The sequence below is a fragment of the Hemiscyllium ocellatum genome, chromosome 7, assembly GCF_020745735.1.
Source record: "Hemiscyllium ocellatum isolate sHemOce1 chromosome 7, sHemOce1.pat.X.cur, whole genome shotgun sequence".
Lineage (NCBI taxonomy): Eukaryota > Metazoa > Chordata > Chondrichthyes > Orectolobiformes > Hemiscylliidae > Hemiscyllium > Hemiscyllium ocellatum.
In genome coordinates, this window is record NC_083407.1 from 98,538,294 (window position 1) to 98,553,322 (window position 15,029).

Consider the following 15,029-nt stretch of genomic DNA (forward strand, 5'->3'; position numbering starts at 1 on the left):
CAGGGGGTATATACAGTGCCCCCTCTCACCCCCAGGGGGTATATACAGTGCCCCCTCTCACCCCCAGGGGGTATATACAGTGCCCCCTCTCACCCCCAGGGGGTATATACAGTGCCCCCTCTCACTCCCAGGTGGGTATATACAGAGTGCCCCCAGGTACGCGCGCACACACACTCAGAGGCAGACTTTCCCCTCACCTTGGTACAGTACAGCATCCACAGCTCGTACAGCCGCTCGGCGGTCGCCATCCCTCCGGGAGCGGGGGCTGTTCGGGCTCGGCCTCTTCGCTCACCTCCCGAGACCGGGCATCGGAAGTGCAGCGGCTCGCTCCATGGGCCTGACGGGCGCCCAGCGCGGCGGGTTCCGGTTCTCCTCGGCGATCTCCCCCGACCCTCTGTCCGCTTCTCCCTCCCTGCTTCTCCCCGCTCCGAGAGCCTGACCCTCACCGTCACCGCGACCGCTCCGCTTGGGGCCGGACCTCCGACTGAACTGCGCACGCGCGGCCTCCTCCAACCAGCTGCTCCTTTCCCAGAGCGAGACACAGGTGCCGCCAGCCACGTGACAGCGGAGACAGGTGATTGGGCAGAACCGAGAGTGACAGCGGAGACAGGTGAGCTCGGGGCGAGGGGAGGGACCAGGGGGAGACAGGTGAGCTCAGGGCGAGGGGAGGGACCAGGGGGAGACAGGTGAGCTCAGGGCGAGGGGAGGGACCAGGGGGAGACAGGTGAGCTCAGGGCGAGGGGAGGGACCAGGGGGAGACAGGTGAGCTCAGGGCGAGGGGAGGGACCAGGGGGAGACAGGTGAGCTCGGGGCGAGGGGAGGGACAGGGGGAGACAGGAGAGCTCAGGGCGAGGGGAGGGACAGGGGGAGACAGGTGAGCTCAGGGCGAGGGGAGAGACCAGGGGGAGACAGGTGAGCTCAGGGCGAGGGGAGAGACCAGGGGGAGACAGGTGAGCTCAGGGCGAGGGGAGGGACCAGGGGGAGACAGGTGAGCTCAGGGCGAGGGGAGGGACCGGGGGAGACAGGTGAGCTCGGGACGAGTGGGGGGGACCAAGGGGAGACAGGTGAGCTCAGGGCGAGGGGAGGGACCGGGGGAGACAGGTGAGCTCAGGGCGAGGGGAGGGACCGGGGGAGACAGGTGAGCTCAGGGCGAGGGGAGGGACCAGGGGGAGACAGGAGAGCTTAGGGCGAGGGGAGGGACCGGGGGAGACAGGTGAGCTCAGGGCGAGGGGAGGGACCGGGGGAGACAGGTGAGCTCAGGGCGAGGGGAGGGACCAGGGGGAGACAGGAGAGCTCAGGGCGAGGGGAGGGACAGGGGGAGACAGGTGAGCTCAGAGCGAGGGGAGGGCCAGGGGCAGACAGGTGAGCTTAGGACGTGGGGAGAGACAAGGGGCAGACAAGTGAGCTCAGGGCGAGGGGAGGGTCAGGGAGACAGGTGAGCTCAGGGTAAGTGGGGGGGATGGGGAGACAGGTAAGCTCAGGGTAAGAGGGTAAGGTGGGGGACGGGGAGGGACAGGGGAGACAGGTGAGCTTAGGGCGAGTGGGAGGGCCAGGGACAGACAGCTGAGCTCAGGGCAAGGGGAGGGACAAGGGGCAAACAATGAGCTTGGGCAAGAGGAGAGGCAGGGGAGAGAAAGGTGTGCTCAGGGCGAGTGTGTGTGATGGGGGAGACAGGTGAGCTCAGGGTGAGGGGAGGGACGGGGAGACAGCTGATGTCAAGTTGAGTGGGAGGGACAAGACGGAGACAGGTGAGCTCAGGGCGAGGGGAAGGGCGGGGGGGAGACAGTTGAGCTCAGGGCGAGGGGAAGGCCAGGGGGAGACAGGTGAGCTCAGTGCGAGGGGAAGGCCAGGGGGAGACAGGTGAGCTCAGTGCGAGGGGAGGAACAGGGAGCAGACAGGTGAGCTCAGTGCGAGGGGAGGGACAGGGAGCAGACAGGTGAGCTCAGGGCGAGGGGAGGGACAAAGGGAGACAAGTGAGCTCAGTGCGAGGGGAAGAACAGGGGGCAGATAGGTGAGCTCAGGGCGAGGGGTGAAAAAGGGGGCAGACAGATGAGCTCAGGGCGAGGGGAGAGACCAGGGGGAGACAGGTGAGCTCAGTGCGAGGGGAGGAACGGGGGCAGACAGGTGAGCTCAGGGCGAGGGGAGGGACACGGGGCAGACAGGTGAGCTCAGGGCGAGGGGAGGGACGGGGGGAGACAGGTGAGCTCATGGCGAGGGGAGGGACAGGGGGAGACAGGTGAGCTCAGGGCGAGGGGAGAGACCAGGGGGAGACAGGTGAGCTCAGGGAGAGGGGAGGGCCAGGGAGAGACAGGTGAGCTCAGGGCAAGTGGGAGGGACAGGGGAGACAGGTTAGCTCAGGGCGAGGGGATGGCCAGGGGGAGACAGGTGAGGTCAGGGCGAGGGGATGGCCAGGGGGAGACAAGTGAGCTCAGGGCAAGGGGTGGGACAGGGGGAGACAGGTGAGCTTAGGACGTGGGGAGAGACAAGGGGCAGACAGGTGAGCTCAGGGCGAGGGAAGGAATAGGAGTCAGACAGGTGAGCTCAGGGCGAGGGGAGGTACAAGGGGCAGACAGGTGAGCTCAGGGCGAGGGGAGGGACGGGGAGACAGGTGAGCTCAGGGCAGGGGGGAGGGACAGAGGAGACAGATGGGCCAATGGGCTGAGACATGGCAGGTGGAATTTAATTCAGATAAATGCGAGGTGCAACATTTTGGAAAAGCACATCTTAGCAGGTGTGGTAAGGTCCTAGGGAGTGTTGTTGTACAAAGAGACCTTGGAGTCCTGTTTCATAGCTCCTTGAAAGTGGAGTCACAGTTAGATAGGATAGTGAAGAAGGCGTTTGGTATGCTTTCCTTTATTGGTCAAGTATTGAGTACAGGAGTTGGGAAGTCATGTTGCAGCTGTACGGGACATTGGTTAGGCCACTGTTGGAATATTGCAAGCGATTTTGGTCTCCTTCCTATCAGAAAGATGTTGTGAAACTTGAAAGGGTTCAGAAACGATTTACAAGGATGTTGCCTGGGGTGGAGGATTGAAGCTACAGGGAGAGGCTGAAAAGGCTGAGGCTGTTTTCCTGGAGCGTCAGAAGCTGAGGGGTGATCTTATAAAGGTTTACAAAATTATGAGGGGCATGGATAGGATAAATAGGCAAAGACTTTTCCCTGGGGTCAGGGAGTCCAGAACTAGAGGGCATGGGTTTAGGGTGAGAGGGGAAAGATATAAAACAGACCAAAGGAGCAACTTTTTCAGGCAGAGGAAGTGGTGGAGACTAGTACAATTGCAACATTTAAGAGTCATTTGGATGGGTACATGAATAGGAAGGCTTTGGAGGGATATGGGCCGGATGCTGGCAGGTGGGACTAGATTGGGTTGGGATATCTGGTCGGCATGGACAGGTTGGACCGAAGGGTCTGTTTCCATGATGTACATCTCTATGACTCTATGACTCTAAGACAGGTGAGCTCAGGGCTGGGGGGGGGGGGTTGGGGGAGACAAGTGAGCTCGGAGCTATGGGAGTGATGGGGGAGACAGGTGAGTTCATGGCGAGGGAGAAGGACAGGGGGAGGCAGGTGAGCTCAAGGTGAGGGGGAGAGACGGGGGGGGGGGGAGACAGCTGACTTCAGGGCTGGGGGAGGGACAGGGGGAGACAGGTGAACTCAGGGCGAGGGGGAACAGGGGGAGACAGGTGAGATCAGCGCGAGGAGGAGAGATGGTGGAGATAGGTGAGCTCAGGGCGAGAAGGAGGAATCGGGGGATAAAGGTGAGCTCAGGGTGAGGGGGAGGGACAGGGGAGACAGGTGAGTTCAGGATGAGTGGGAGGGACAGGGAGAGACAGGTGAGCTCAGGTTGGGGTAGGCAGGTGAGCTCAGGGCTGGGTGAGACAGGTGAGCTCACAGCAGGTGAAGAGACAAGGGGAGATAGGTGACTCAAGGCTGGGGGAGATGGGTGAACTCAGGACCTGGAAAGGGGTGGCAGTGATTTGGAGAGTAGGTGTGACTCAGCCTTCTCATCTCACCTACCTCAGACTAACAAGTTCCAACCCTGATTTTTCTGTCCTACAGAAACCCTGCTCCTCTCCATGTATGTTCTTCTCATTTTTCATTTGTCAGCATTTGAGTTATGTTTCTTTCACGTGGTTACACTTCCTACTACCCCTTATACTGTATCTACTCTTACAATTGTCATTTCAGTTAGAAATGTGTCACTCTGATCAAGGTAAATTGGAAAGTAACTTGATAATTGGCTCTCTTCGTGCAAGAGAACAAATAATAACTCCTCCCAATGTAAATGAAAGAGACAAAGCTTAGATTAAGGCCATTCAGCCCATCAAGCCAGTTCCATCATTCAATTTGATCAAAGCTGATCCGTTCCTTCACTCAGTTTAGCTTTGCTCCATATTCCTTACCTCTGCTTAACGAAAATCTATCAAACTCAGCTTTGACACTCAATTGACCCCAGCCTCAGCAGCTTTTTGAGAGGAGAAAGTTCCAGATCTTCCCAACACTTTGTGTGAGGAGTTGCTTCCTGACATCATCCCCAAATGGTCCGGCTCTAATGGTTAAAGTTGGGCCCAAATGTCCTGGATGTCCCTCACCCCTGCCTGACCAGAGAGGAAGAACAATCTCTCTATTTCTCCCCTATCAAATCCTTTACCTCATTTCGATCATCCCTTAATAACTTATACTTCAACTGAGTGCACACAGCCTGCCATCGGAGGGCAATTGGTACTGCTGCCTGTGAGGAGGGAGTGACAGATGTTTTAATGGATCCTTTGAAGAATGCTGAGAGAGGGGCACAGAGCAAACCTACTGTCTGCTGGTGTGACTGTGTAACAGGAGGAGAAGCAGATGCTGAGATGGGCCCAAGGAGTGGGGTTAAGAGAAACAAAAATGAGGAGGCCAAGATAATGAATCTTAGTTCAGAGTTGCTACTTCTAGTCTCAAAGCCTTCTAAACTTCAAACAACTAAATGGTGTGAAAATGTACAGCAATAGTCTTGTAATACTATGTATCAATTTGTCGAGAGATATCAACTACATACATCTCAGTAAAGTCCTGCCGCTCCCAAGGGTCATATTCCCAGAAAACCTCACAAGCAGTAAAATCACAAACAGCAAATATGTTTTACAATGGGACTCAATTGAATAGGCTCCAACCATCCATAAGGTTGATATGTACGAACATCGCTCCTGAAAATATGGTCAACAATGAATCTTTAAAGAATTAATTTGGAATCATTGCACGACCCTCTGATTCTTGGTTTCTATGGAAAAGCGGGAATGTGCAGTCCCGGAAATCCCGTCACAGAGTGAACATTTGTCATTGAAAAGCAGCAATCTTTTAAAGAAAGCAAAATACTGATGATGCTAGAGATCTGCAGTAAAAGCAGAAAGTGCTGGAGAAATTCAGCAGGTTGGACCGTATTTTTGGGGAGAAAAAAACAGAGTTAACATTTCGTATCCAATATGGTTTGGAGATGCCGGTGTTGGACTGGGGTGGACAAAGTTAAAAATCACACAACACCAGGTTATAGTCCAACAGGTTTATTTGGAAGCGCTAACTTTTGGAATGTTGTTCCTTCATCAGGTGGTTGTCAGCTGCTTCACCTTCAAAACTGAAGGGAGCCAAAAATGTGATGGGTTTTAAATATTTTCTAAACAATCTGTTCAGTCAGAGATACACACCTCTGAAACAAGTTGGACTTGAACATTGGCCTCCTGGCTCAAAGGGAGGGACACTACCACTGGGCCATATCCTGATGAAAAAGTAAGAGAGGCGGGTGGAACTAAAGAAAAGGTTAGGAAAGGTTAGAGAATGGGGGACACTAGGTGTAAAACATATCATAAAACAACAGAAAGAGAATGATGATAGTTGTTAAGAAATGAAGCATTAATCCCCAGTAGATGTTAATAGAAGAAAGAAGTCAGTTCTGACTGAAAGCAAAAACACGAAAACAAGTTGTTGGTGCAAAAAGGGAGGAAGAATAATAGAGTCATATCGCATAAAAACAGGCTCTTCGGTCCATCATGTCAATGCTGAATAACAAGCACCAAACTACACTCATCTGATTTACCTGAACTTGACCCATAGCCTACTATGCCGTAGCATTTCAAGTGCTCATCCAGATGCTCCAGAAATGTTAGAGCATTCCCCCACGCAGACACGGGGAGAATGGGCAAAGTCCACACAGACTCTTCACCACTGTCTCAGGCAACTCATTCCATGTTTCTACCACACTCTGGGTGAAAATTTCTTTTGTTACATCTCTAAACCACTTTACTCCTCGCCTTCAAACTAATACCGTCTGGTCTTAGATACATCTGTCATAGGGAATGATTCTCATAATCTACACTATCTATACCTCTCATAATTTTGTATATCTCAATCTGATTCCTCCCTCAGTCTTTCTGCTCCAAGGAAAACCAAGCCAACCTATCCAGTCTCCCTTCATAATTGAGATTTTTGATCCCAAAAAATGTCCTGATGAACCTCCTATGCACCCTCTCCAATACAATCACATCCTTCCGATAATGTGGTGACCAGAACCACACACAGTATTCCAAAGTCTGGTTGAAGATTTGTAGCTCGGGTGTCCGTTGTTGTGGTTCTGTTCGCCGAGCTGGAAGTTTTTGCTGCAAACGTTTCGTTCCCTGGCTAGGGAACATCATCAGTGCTATTGGAGCCTCCTGTGAAGCGCTGCTTTGATGTTTCTTCCGGTATTTATAGTGGTTTGTTCTTGCCGCTTCCGGGTGTCAGTTTCAGCTGTAGTAGTTTGTATGTGGGGTCCAGGTCGATGTGTCTGTTGATGGATGTTCTTGCCGTTTCCGGGTGTCAGTTTCAGCTGTAGTGGTTTGTATATGGGGTCCAGGTCTATGTGTCTGTTAATGGAGTTTGTGGATGAATGCCATGCCTCTAGGAATTCCCTGGCTGTTCTCTGTCTGGCTTGTCCTATGATGGTAGTGTTTTCCCAGTCAAATTCATGTTCCTGGTTGTCTGAGTGTATGGCTACTAGGGATAGCTGGTCGTGTCGTTTTGTGGCTAGCTGATGTTCATGGATGCGGATTGTTAGCTGTCTTCCTGTTTGTCCTATATAGTGTTTTGTGCAGTCCTTGCATGGTATTTTGTAAACTACGTTAGTTTGGCTCGTGCTGGCTATTGGGTCCTTAGTTCTAGGAAGACAGCTAACAATCCGCATCCATGAACATCAGCTAGCCACAAAACGACACGACCAGCTATCCCTAGTAGCCATACACTCTGACAACCAGGAACATGAATTTGACTGGGAAAACACTACCATCATAGGACAAGCCAGACAGAGAACAGCCAGGGAATTCCTAGAGGCATGGCATTCATCCACAAACTCCATTAACAGACACATGGACCTGTACCCCATATACAAACCACTACAGCTGAAACTGACACCCGGAAACGGCAAGAACAAACCACTATAAATACCGGAAGAAACATCAAAGCAGTGCTTCACAGGAGGCTCCAATAGCACTGATGATGTTCCCTAGCCAGGGAACGAAACGTTTGCAGCAAAAACTTCCAGCTCGGCGAACGGAACCACAACAACGGACACCCGAGCTACAAATCTTCAACCAGACTTTAAACACTTACGGGCGAGAAACGCTGAGACAAGCCAGGAGATGGGAATCCTGCGCTAACCGCCTAAGCGCAACACATGAACAACTCCGGTTCCTCCACGAATGCAGAAAAAATCAAATCTTGCCACAATGTGTCAAGTACAGACCTCCAGTAAATAATCCACAAGCCAGGGAAACAGCCAAGAAGAACGGATTCAGGATGGTCCAGGTAATGATCACAGATGCTCACAACCGAATGCACAAATACAAGCAAGAAATTGCGCGCCAAAAGTCGTTAATTTTAAAAACCACTAATCAGGAATGGACCCGGACCATAGAACAGGCTATCACTATAGGACAGAACAGGACAACACTTCGCAAAAAAAACGGCACTAAAAGAAAAAATGGACAAACTAACCCACAAACAGGAGGACACTACAACACACACCTGGGTTAAAAACCTCTCCCACAGACAGCTCACAGACATGGAAAGAACTATACTGGCCAAGGGACTCAAATACAACTACAGGGATGCCAACACAGCAGACTTCCTAGCAGCACTAGAATGCACACTCAGGAACAATGGACTGACAGAAGAGACACAACAAACAGTGAGACAAACGATCGTACCTATGATGATAAGAAAACGACATACACATAACCTCAACACCAAGGAGAGGGAAGCACTGAAAGCACTGAAAAATGACAAGAACATAATCATACTACCGGCAGATAAAGGCAGAATGACGGTCATCTTAGATAAATCAGACTACATCAATAAAGCACAACAACTACTCGCAGACACCAACACCTACCAAATGAAGGATTCCGACCCCACACCACAACTCACCAATAGAATAATCAACACACTAAGGAATCTACAAAAAAATGGACAGATAACCAAAGCGGACCAGCAAAGAATGAAACCTGAAAGCAACAACACCCCCAGATTCTACGGACTACCCAAAGTACACAAACCAGACATCCCACTCAGACCCATAGTATCACTACCAGGGACACCAGCATACAAACTGGCCAAAGAACTACAACAAAAACTGAAACACCTAGTCAGCAGATCCAAACACTCCATACAATCAACACAGGAATTCTTGGACATCATCAGGAATACACACATAGACAAAGAAGAAACCATGGTATCATTCGACGTGACGGCACTGTTCACATCAATTGACAAAACCCTAGCCAGAGAAACAATAGCCAACCTACTGGACATACATAACAGAACACAGGAGGCCGAACCTATCAACAAGGACGGCATACTTAAACTACTAGACCTGTGCCTCACCACACACTTTACATTCAACAATCAGATATACGAACAAATCAACGGAACACCCATGGGATCACCAATCTCGGGACTCATAGCAGAGGCAGTTATGCAAAGGTTAGAACATACAGCCCTACCACAAATCCAACCCAAACTCTGGATCAGATACGTCAATGACACCTTTGTAATCATCAAAAACACAGAAATAGAAAAAACACACCGAATCATCAACGCCACACTCACAGGAATACGATTCACGAGAGAAGAGGAAAAGGATAGCCAACTCCCATTCCTAGACGTGTTAGTAGAGAGAACACCCAACGGAGAATTCACCACAAGGGTACACAGGAAACCAACACACACAGACCAAGTCCTAAACTATGAAAGTAACCACCCCAACACACACAAAAGAAGCTGCATCAGGACACTATTCAAAAGAGCCACAACACACTGCAGTACACCAGAACTGCGAAAAGAGGAAGAGGAACACCTATACAAGGTATTCGCCAAAAATGGATACCCACGCAACTTTATCACCAGATGCCTAAGAGATAGACCACGGAACGAGGACATGCCACAATCAAAAGGACTAGCCACACTACCATACGTCAGGAGCGTCTCAGAACTGACAGCCAGACTACTGCGACCCTTAGGACTCATAACAGCACACAAGCCAACTTCCACACTCAGACAACAACTCACTAGAACTAAGAACCCAATAGCCAGCACGAGCCAAACTAACGTAGTTTACAAAATACCATGCAAGGACTGCACAAAACACTATATAGGACAAACAGGACGACAGCTAACAATCCGCATCCATGAACATCAGCTAGCCACAAAACGACACGACCAGCTATCCCTAGTAGCCATACACTCAGACAACCAGGAACATGAATTTGACTGGGAAAACACTACCATCATAGGACAAGCCAGACAGAGAACAGCCAGGGAATTCCTAGAGGCATGGCATTCATCCACAAACTCCATTAACAGACACATAGACCTGGACCCCATATACAAACCACTACAGCTGAAACTGACACCCGGAAACGGCAAGAACATCCATCAACAGACACATCGACCTGGACCCCACATACAAACTACTACAGCTGAAACTGACACCCGGAAGCGGCAAGAACAAACCACTATAAATACCGGAAGAAACATCAAAGCAGCGCTTCACAGGAGGCTCCAATAGCACTGATGATGTTCCCTAGCCAGGGAACGAAACGTTTGCAGCAAAAACTTCCAGCTCGGCGAACAGAACCACAACAACACAGTATTCCACCTGTGGCCTAACCAATGTTTTACAAAATTGTGACAAAACTTCCTTGCTCAATAATTTTCGGTCCCAGCTAATGAAGGAAAGCATCTCGTTGTCTTCTTCATCATTCTGTCTACTTGTGCTGGCACCTTCAGGGATCTATTTACTTGTGTTCCAAGGTCCCTTTGTCCCTCAGTAATCCTTAGGGATCTATCATTCATTGTGTATATCCTTTCCTTATAAGACCTTCCAAATGCATTACCTCTCACTTATGAGGATTAAATTCCATCTGCCATTGCTCTGCCAGCTTTACCAGCTGACCAATATCAGACTGTCGCCTGAGATATCCTTTTCCCTATCAACAACACCACCAACTTTCTTGGATGTAAGTTTGCCCATCAGGATGAAGGGCTCTGGCCCGAAACGTCGAATTTCCTGTTCCTTGGATGCTGCCTGACCTGCTGCGCTTTAACCAGCAACACATTTTCAGCTCTGATCTCCAGCATCTGCAGACCTCACTTTTTACTAGTAGGGTGTTACCTAGTATAGTGATGAAACGTCTGGAAATGAACCTTCTGGCTCAGTGAGCAAACCTACATCCAGAACCTCAACCTGAGCTACAAATCTTCTCAAAACTCACTATGTCCAATTTTCTTGTCATCTGAAAACTTACTAATTATGCCTTCTTCATTCACATCCAAGTTATTAAAGCACATAACAAACAGCAAGGTCCCAACACCGATACCTGTAGTATACTGCTCTTCACAGGCTTCCAATCACAAAATAAAATCTCTCCACCATCATCCTTTGCCTCTTATATACAAGCCAATTTTAGATGTAGTTTCCTAACTTGCCTTGGATCCCCTGGGCTCTTAGCTTTGGAACAGCTGTCCATATGGGGCCATATCAAAGGCCTTACGGAAGTCTATGTAAGCCAACATGTAAATCAATGGCACTACCCTCATTAATATATTAAACTACCCTTTCAAAAACTCAATTAAGTTAGTCAGACAGGATCTCACTTGAACAAATCCATGCTGACTATCCCTGATTAATCCCTGCCTTTCCAAGAGTTGATCAATCCTGTCCCTCAGAATTTTTCCCTATCATTGGCATCAGACTAACTGATCTGTAATTACTTGGCCTATCCCTGATGCCCTTCTTGAACAAAGGAACCACATTAGCTATCCTTAGCTAACCAAATATTAAATATCTCAGGCAAGGCCTCAGCAATCTCCCCCCTTGCCTGCCACAGCAGCCTGGGATACATGTCATAAGGCCCTGAGATTTGTGTACTTGCACTCCCATTAAAATGTTTTATACCTCATTATCGTAATGCATTCTTGAACCTCACCGTCACAGCTAAATTCCCCAGCTACAGTCTATTTCTTCTCTGTGAATACAGATGGGAAATATTCATTTAAGATCTCATCCATGTTCACTGGCTCCACACAGATTGTCCCTTTGGTCTCGAATAGGTTCCACTCCTCCCTCTTGCTCTTAATATAGTTACAAAAGGCCTTGGTGTTTCCTTGATCCTATTTGCCAAAGATATTTCATGGCCCCTCTTTGCTCTCTTAATTTCTTTCTTAAGCAACCTATACTCTCTATACATTTATTAATGAGCTGTACCTGACATATGCTTCCTTCTTTTTCTTTATCAAGTTCTCAATGTATCCAGAGTTCCCTGGACTTACTGCCCTTGCCCTACACTCTTAGAAGGACACACTGGCCCCTGAATTTTCATTATACTACTTCTGAAAGATTCCCACTTTTCAAACGTAGACTGATGTGCAAGTACCTGCTCCCTGTCTGTGTTTGCCAGGTTCAGTATAATGATATTGAAATTAGCCTTATCCTAATTGAGACGTTTAAATGCTGCACCATCCTTACCCATTTCTGTAACGACTTTGAAACTTAAAGAGTTGTGGTCACTATCCCCAAAATGCATGCCCACCGAAACATCAGTCATTTAACCAGCTTCCTTCGCTGAGATTAAATCTAGCACTGCATCATCTCTTGTAGGCCAATCTACGTATTGGCACAAAAAGCTCTCCTGGATCCACTTTTAAAAATTCCACCCCATCTAATCCTTTCACAATAAGGCAATCTTGGTTAGTGTTAACGAGTTTGAAATCCCCTACAACAACTTTTCCTGCCTATATCTGCTCCCCTCTCTCCTTCTGACCGTCGGAAGGCCTGAAGTATAATCCCAGCAAAGTGATCACTCTTTTTTATTTTTAAGCTCAACACAGATGGCTTCATTTGAAGACCCTTCGAGCATGTCCTCCCACGTTACTGCAGTGATGGGTTCCATTATCAATAATAATGCAATGTTCTCACCTCTCTTGTGCCTGAACTCCAAACCCTGGAATGTTGAGCTTCAGTCCTGTCCTTCCTTCAACAGTGTCTTGGTGATTGCAACAATATCATATTCCCTCGTGCTGATTCACATTCTAACTTCATCCACCTTACCAGTCAAATCCCTTGCATTAAAATAGATATGTTTTAGCTTTCTGGACCTCCCACACGTATTATCCATCTCCACCAACTGGGCTGTCCTATCCTTCTATATCTAATTGGACCTTCATCTTGATTTCTCATTTATTCTGTGCCCCACCCCTGCCTGGATAAGTCAGTTTAAAACCGCTCCAGCAGCATGAGCAACAACAAGGACAACGGACCCATTCTGGTTCAGGGGCAACAGTCCAGCTTGGGCAGTCCCACCCCCCCGAAGATGTCCCAGTGATACAAAAATCTAAAGCCCTTCCTTCCTTCCTATACCATCCTTTAACACTTTGATCTGACCTATGTTCCTATTTCTATATTCAGTACCGCGTGGCGCTGGAAGTAATCCAGAGATTACAACCTTTTCCTCATCTTTAATATACTACCTGACTCTCTCAATTCCTGTTCATGGCTTGAAGTTGTTGAATTCAATGTTGTGACCAGCAGGCTGCAAAGTGTCTAAAATGACACACTGTTCCTCCAGCTGCATTGGCCTTCAATCAGGGCAATGCAGAACACATAGGGCAGAAACGCGAACATGAGACCTAAGTGCATTTATCTCTTATAGTGATATAGCCAGATGAAACTCCTAAATGTGTAGTAACCACTATTTTATTATCCAAACGATTTCATATTTATTTATTATTTGCCACAAGTGATGATTAATAATTCCACTTGTCCGATGGAGCAGGTAACTTTAGGTGTAATACTCCACCTTGAAAGAAAAAAAAACAGAATATACACTCTCACACTTCAGTTTTCCTTCAGTAAATCAAAGCGAATGAACTGGATAGTTTTACTTGACATTTCCTAAGACTCAGGCAAGTGATTGTTATAGCCTGCAATGCTGTATGGTACACACAGAATATATGTGCATGTAAATAGATTCAGAAAGGGCAAAGATGCCAACAGCAAGACTTTAACAGATTCAGCCTCTTAATTACATTGTGATGAACAAACATAATTAGATGAAGAAGAGTTTTGAACTGCTTTATTGTGGTTCCCCCTACTGGCATTAAACAAATACAACATCTGGAATACAATATCTTTTATTCATTTGGAATTTGGGTGTTGCTGGCTGGCCCAGCATTTATTGCCTGTCCCTTATTGCCCTTGAGTTGGTGGCGGTGGTGGGAGTGAATTGCCTTCTTGAACTGTTGCAGTTCATGTACTGCAGGTAGAATTATCCAAATATGAATGCCCATGTAACTGGGTATCAAGCAAATACATGAGTGTAATGCAGCGCGGTGGCTCAGTGGTTAGCACTGCTGCTTCACGGTGCCAGGGACCTGGGTTCAGTTCCAGCCTTGAGTGACTGTGTGGAGTTTGCACATTCTCCCTGTGTCTGCATGGGTTTCCTCCCACAGTCCAAAGATGTGCAGGCCAGGTGAATTGGCCATGCTAAATTGCCGGGATGGGCAGTTTAGCTGCATTAGTCAGGGGAAATGTAAAGTAATAGGGCAGGGGAATAGGTCAAGGTGGGATACTCTTTGGAGGGTTAGTGTGGGCTTGTTGGGCCAAATGGCCTGTTTCCACACTGTAGGGATTCTATGACAACATTGTTCTGAGTAGAAATGTGACAGATTCCAATTCACAGAAGCTTGTGATCTGTTAGAATGACGACTGAATGACCTCGCTGATTCCTGGTAATCACACTGGATTTCTCACATACCTTTGTGCATCCACATTCCTTATTTCCCAGGAAATCAGGCCCTTCTAAAGGGATGAAGGTTTAAGGTACTGCAATCTGAATGGTGGAAATATCCTTAGGAAGCGGTGGGTGGGGAAAATAAAATTTGAATTTACAGACCAGGTCTTGGGCACACATTGATTAATCCTTGCAGCTTGGAATTCTTATTAAATTAAAGAGGCAGTACAATTAAAAGTTCATCTTCTATCTGAGTGTATTTCAGCTTATTGTAATGGCTCCAGTGGCCATTCCTTGTGTTTCCTTTCAGTCATATACTTCTATGCTAAATGGTTGGTCTTCCTGTAGTAAGAACATTGGTTTCTACACAAATACATACCTTTGTCCCTTTTACGTGCTATCCTCTGTCGTATTCATATCCTGCCCTTTGTCCATCATTGTGCTGCTGATTGGGCCTGGCATGTCGATCAGCATAATGCGAAGCGCGCTTCATTCAGCTATGAATATACTCTAGCTGCTGACTTGAAACATCGGCAGTTCTGCATATGATGATCACTTTCTCGAAAGTATGTTTTGTATCTCTCAGTGGACATGCTGTCACTGCAAGATCTCTTATGCTTAATACAATTTGTCTTTAATCAGATCTTGTGCAAATTTACAGGATTCTGTGAGTTGTGTTAATAAGATCAGACATTGATCGCTTTGCGACTTGAACACATTCCGTTCATAACTAC

General features: G+C 48.1%; 1 protein-coding gene across 2 annotated transcripts in view; it reads right to left on the reverse strand.

The window, feature by feature from the left end:
- The window catches only part of nbeal1 (neurobeachin-like 1), a 232,050-nt gene extending 231,598 nt beyond the window's left edge, over positions 1-452 (reverse strand). For both annotated transcript variants that reach the window (XM_060827558.1, XM_060827557.1), the window contains exon 1: positions 198-452. In XM_060827558.1, coding sequence (XP_060683541.1) covers positions 198-248 — 51 coding nt within the window. In that variant the 5' untranslated portion in view covers positions 249-452. The remainder of the gene's footprint in view (positions 1-197) is intronic.
- Between the last annotated feature and the right edge of the window lie 14,577 nt (positions 453-15,029).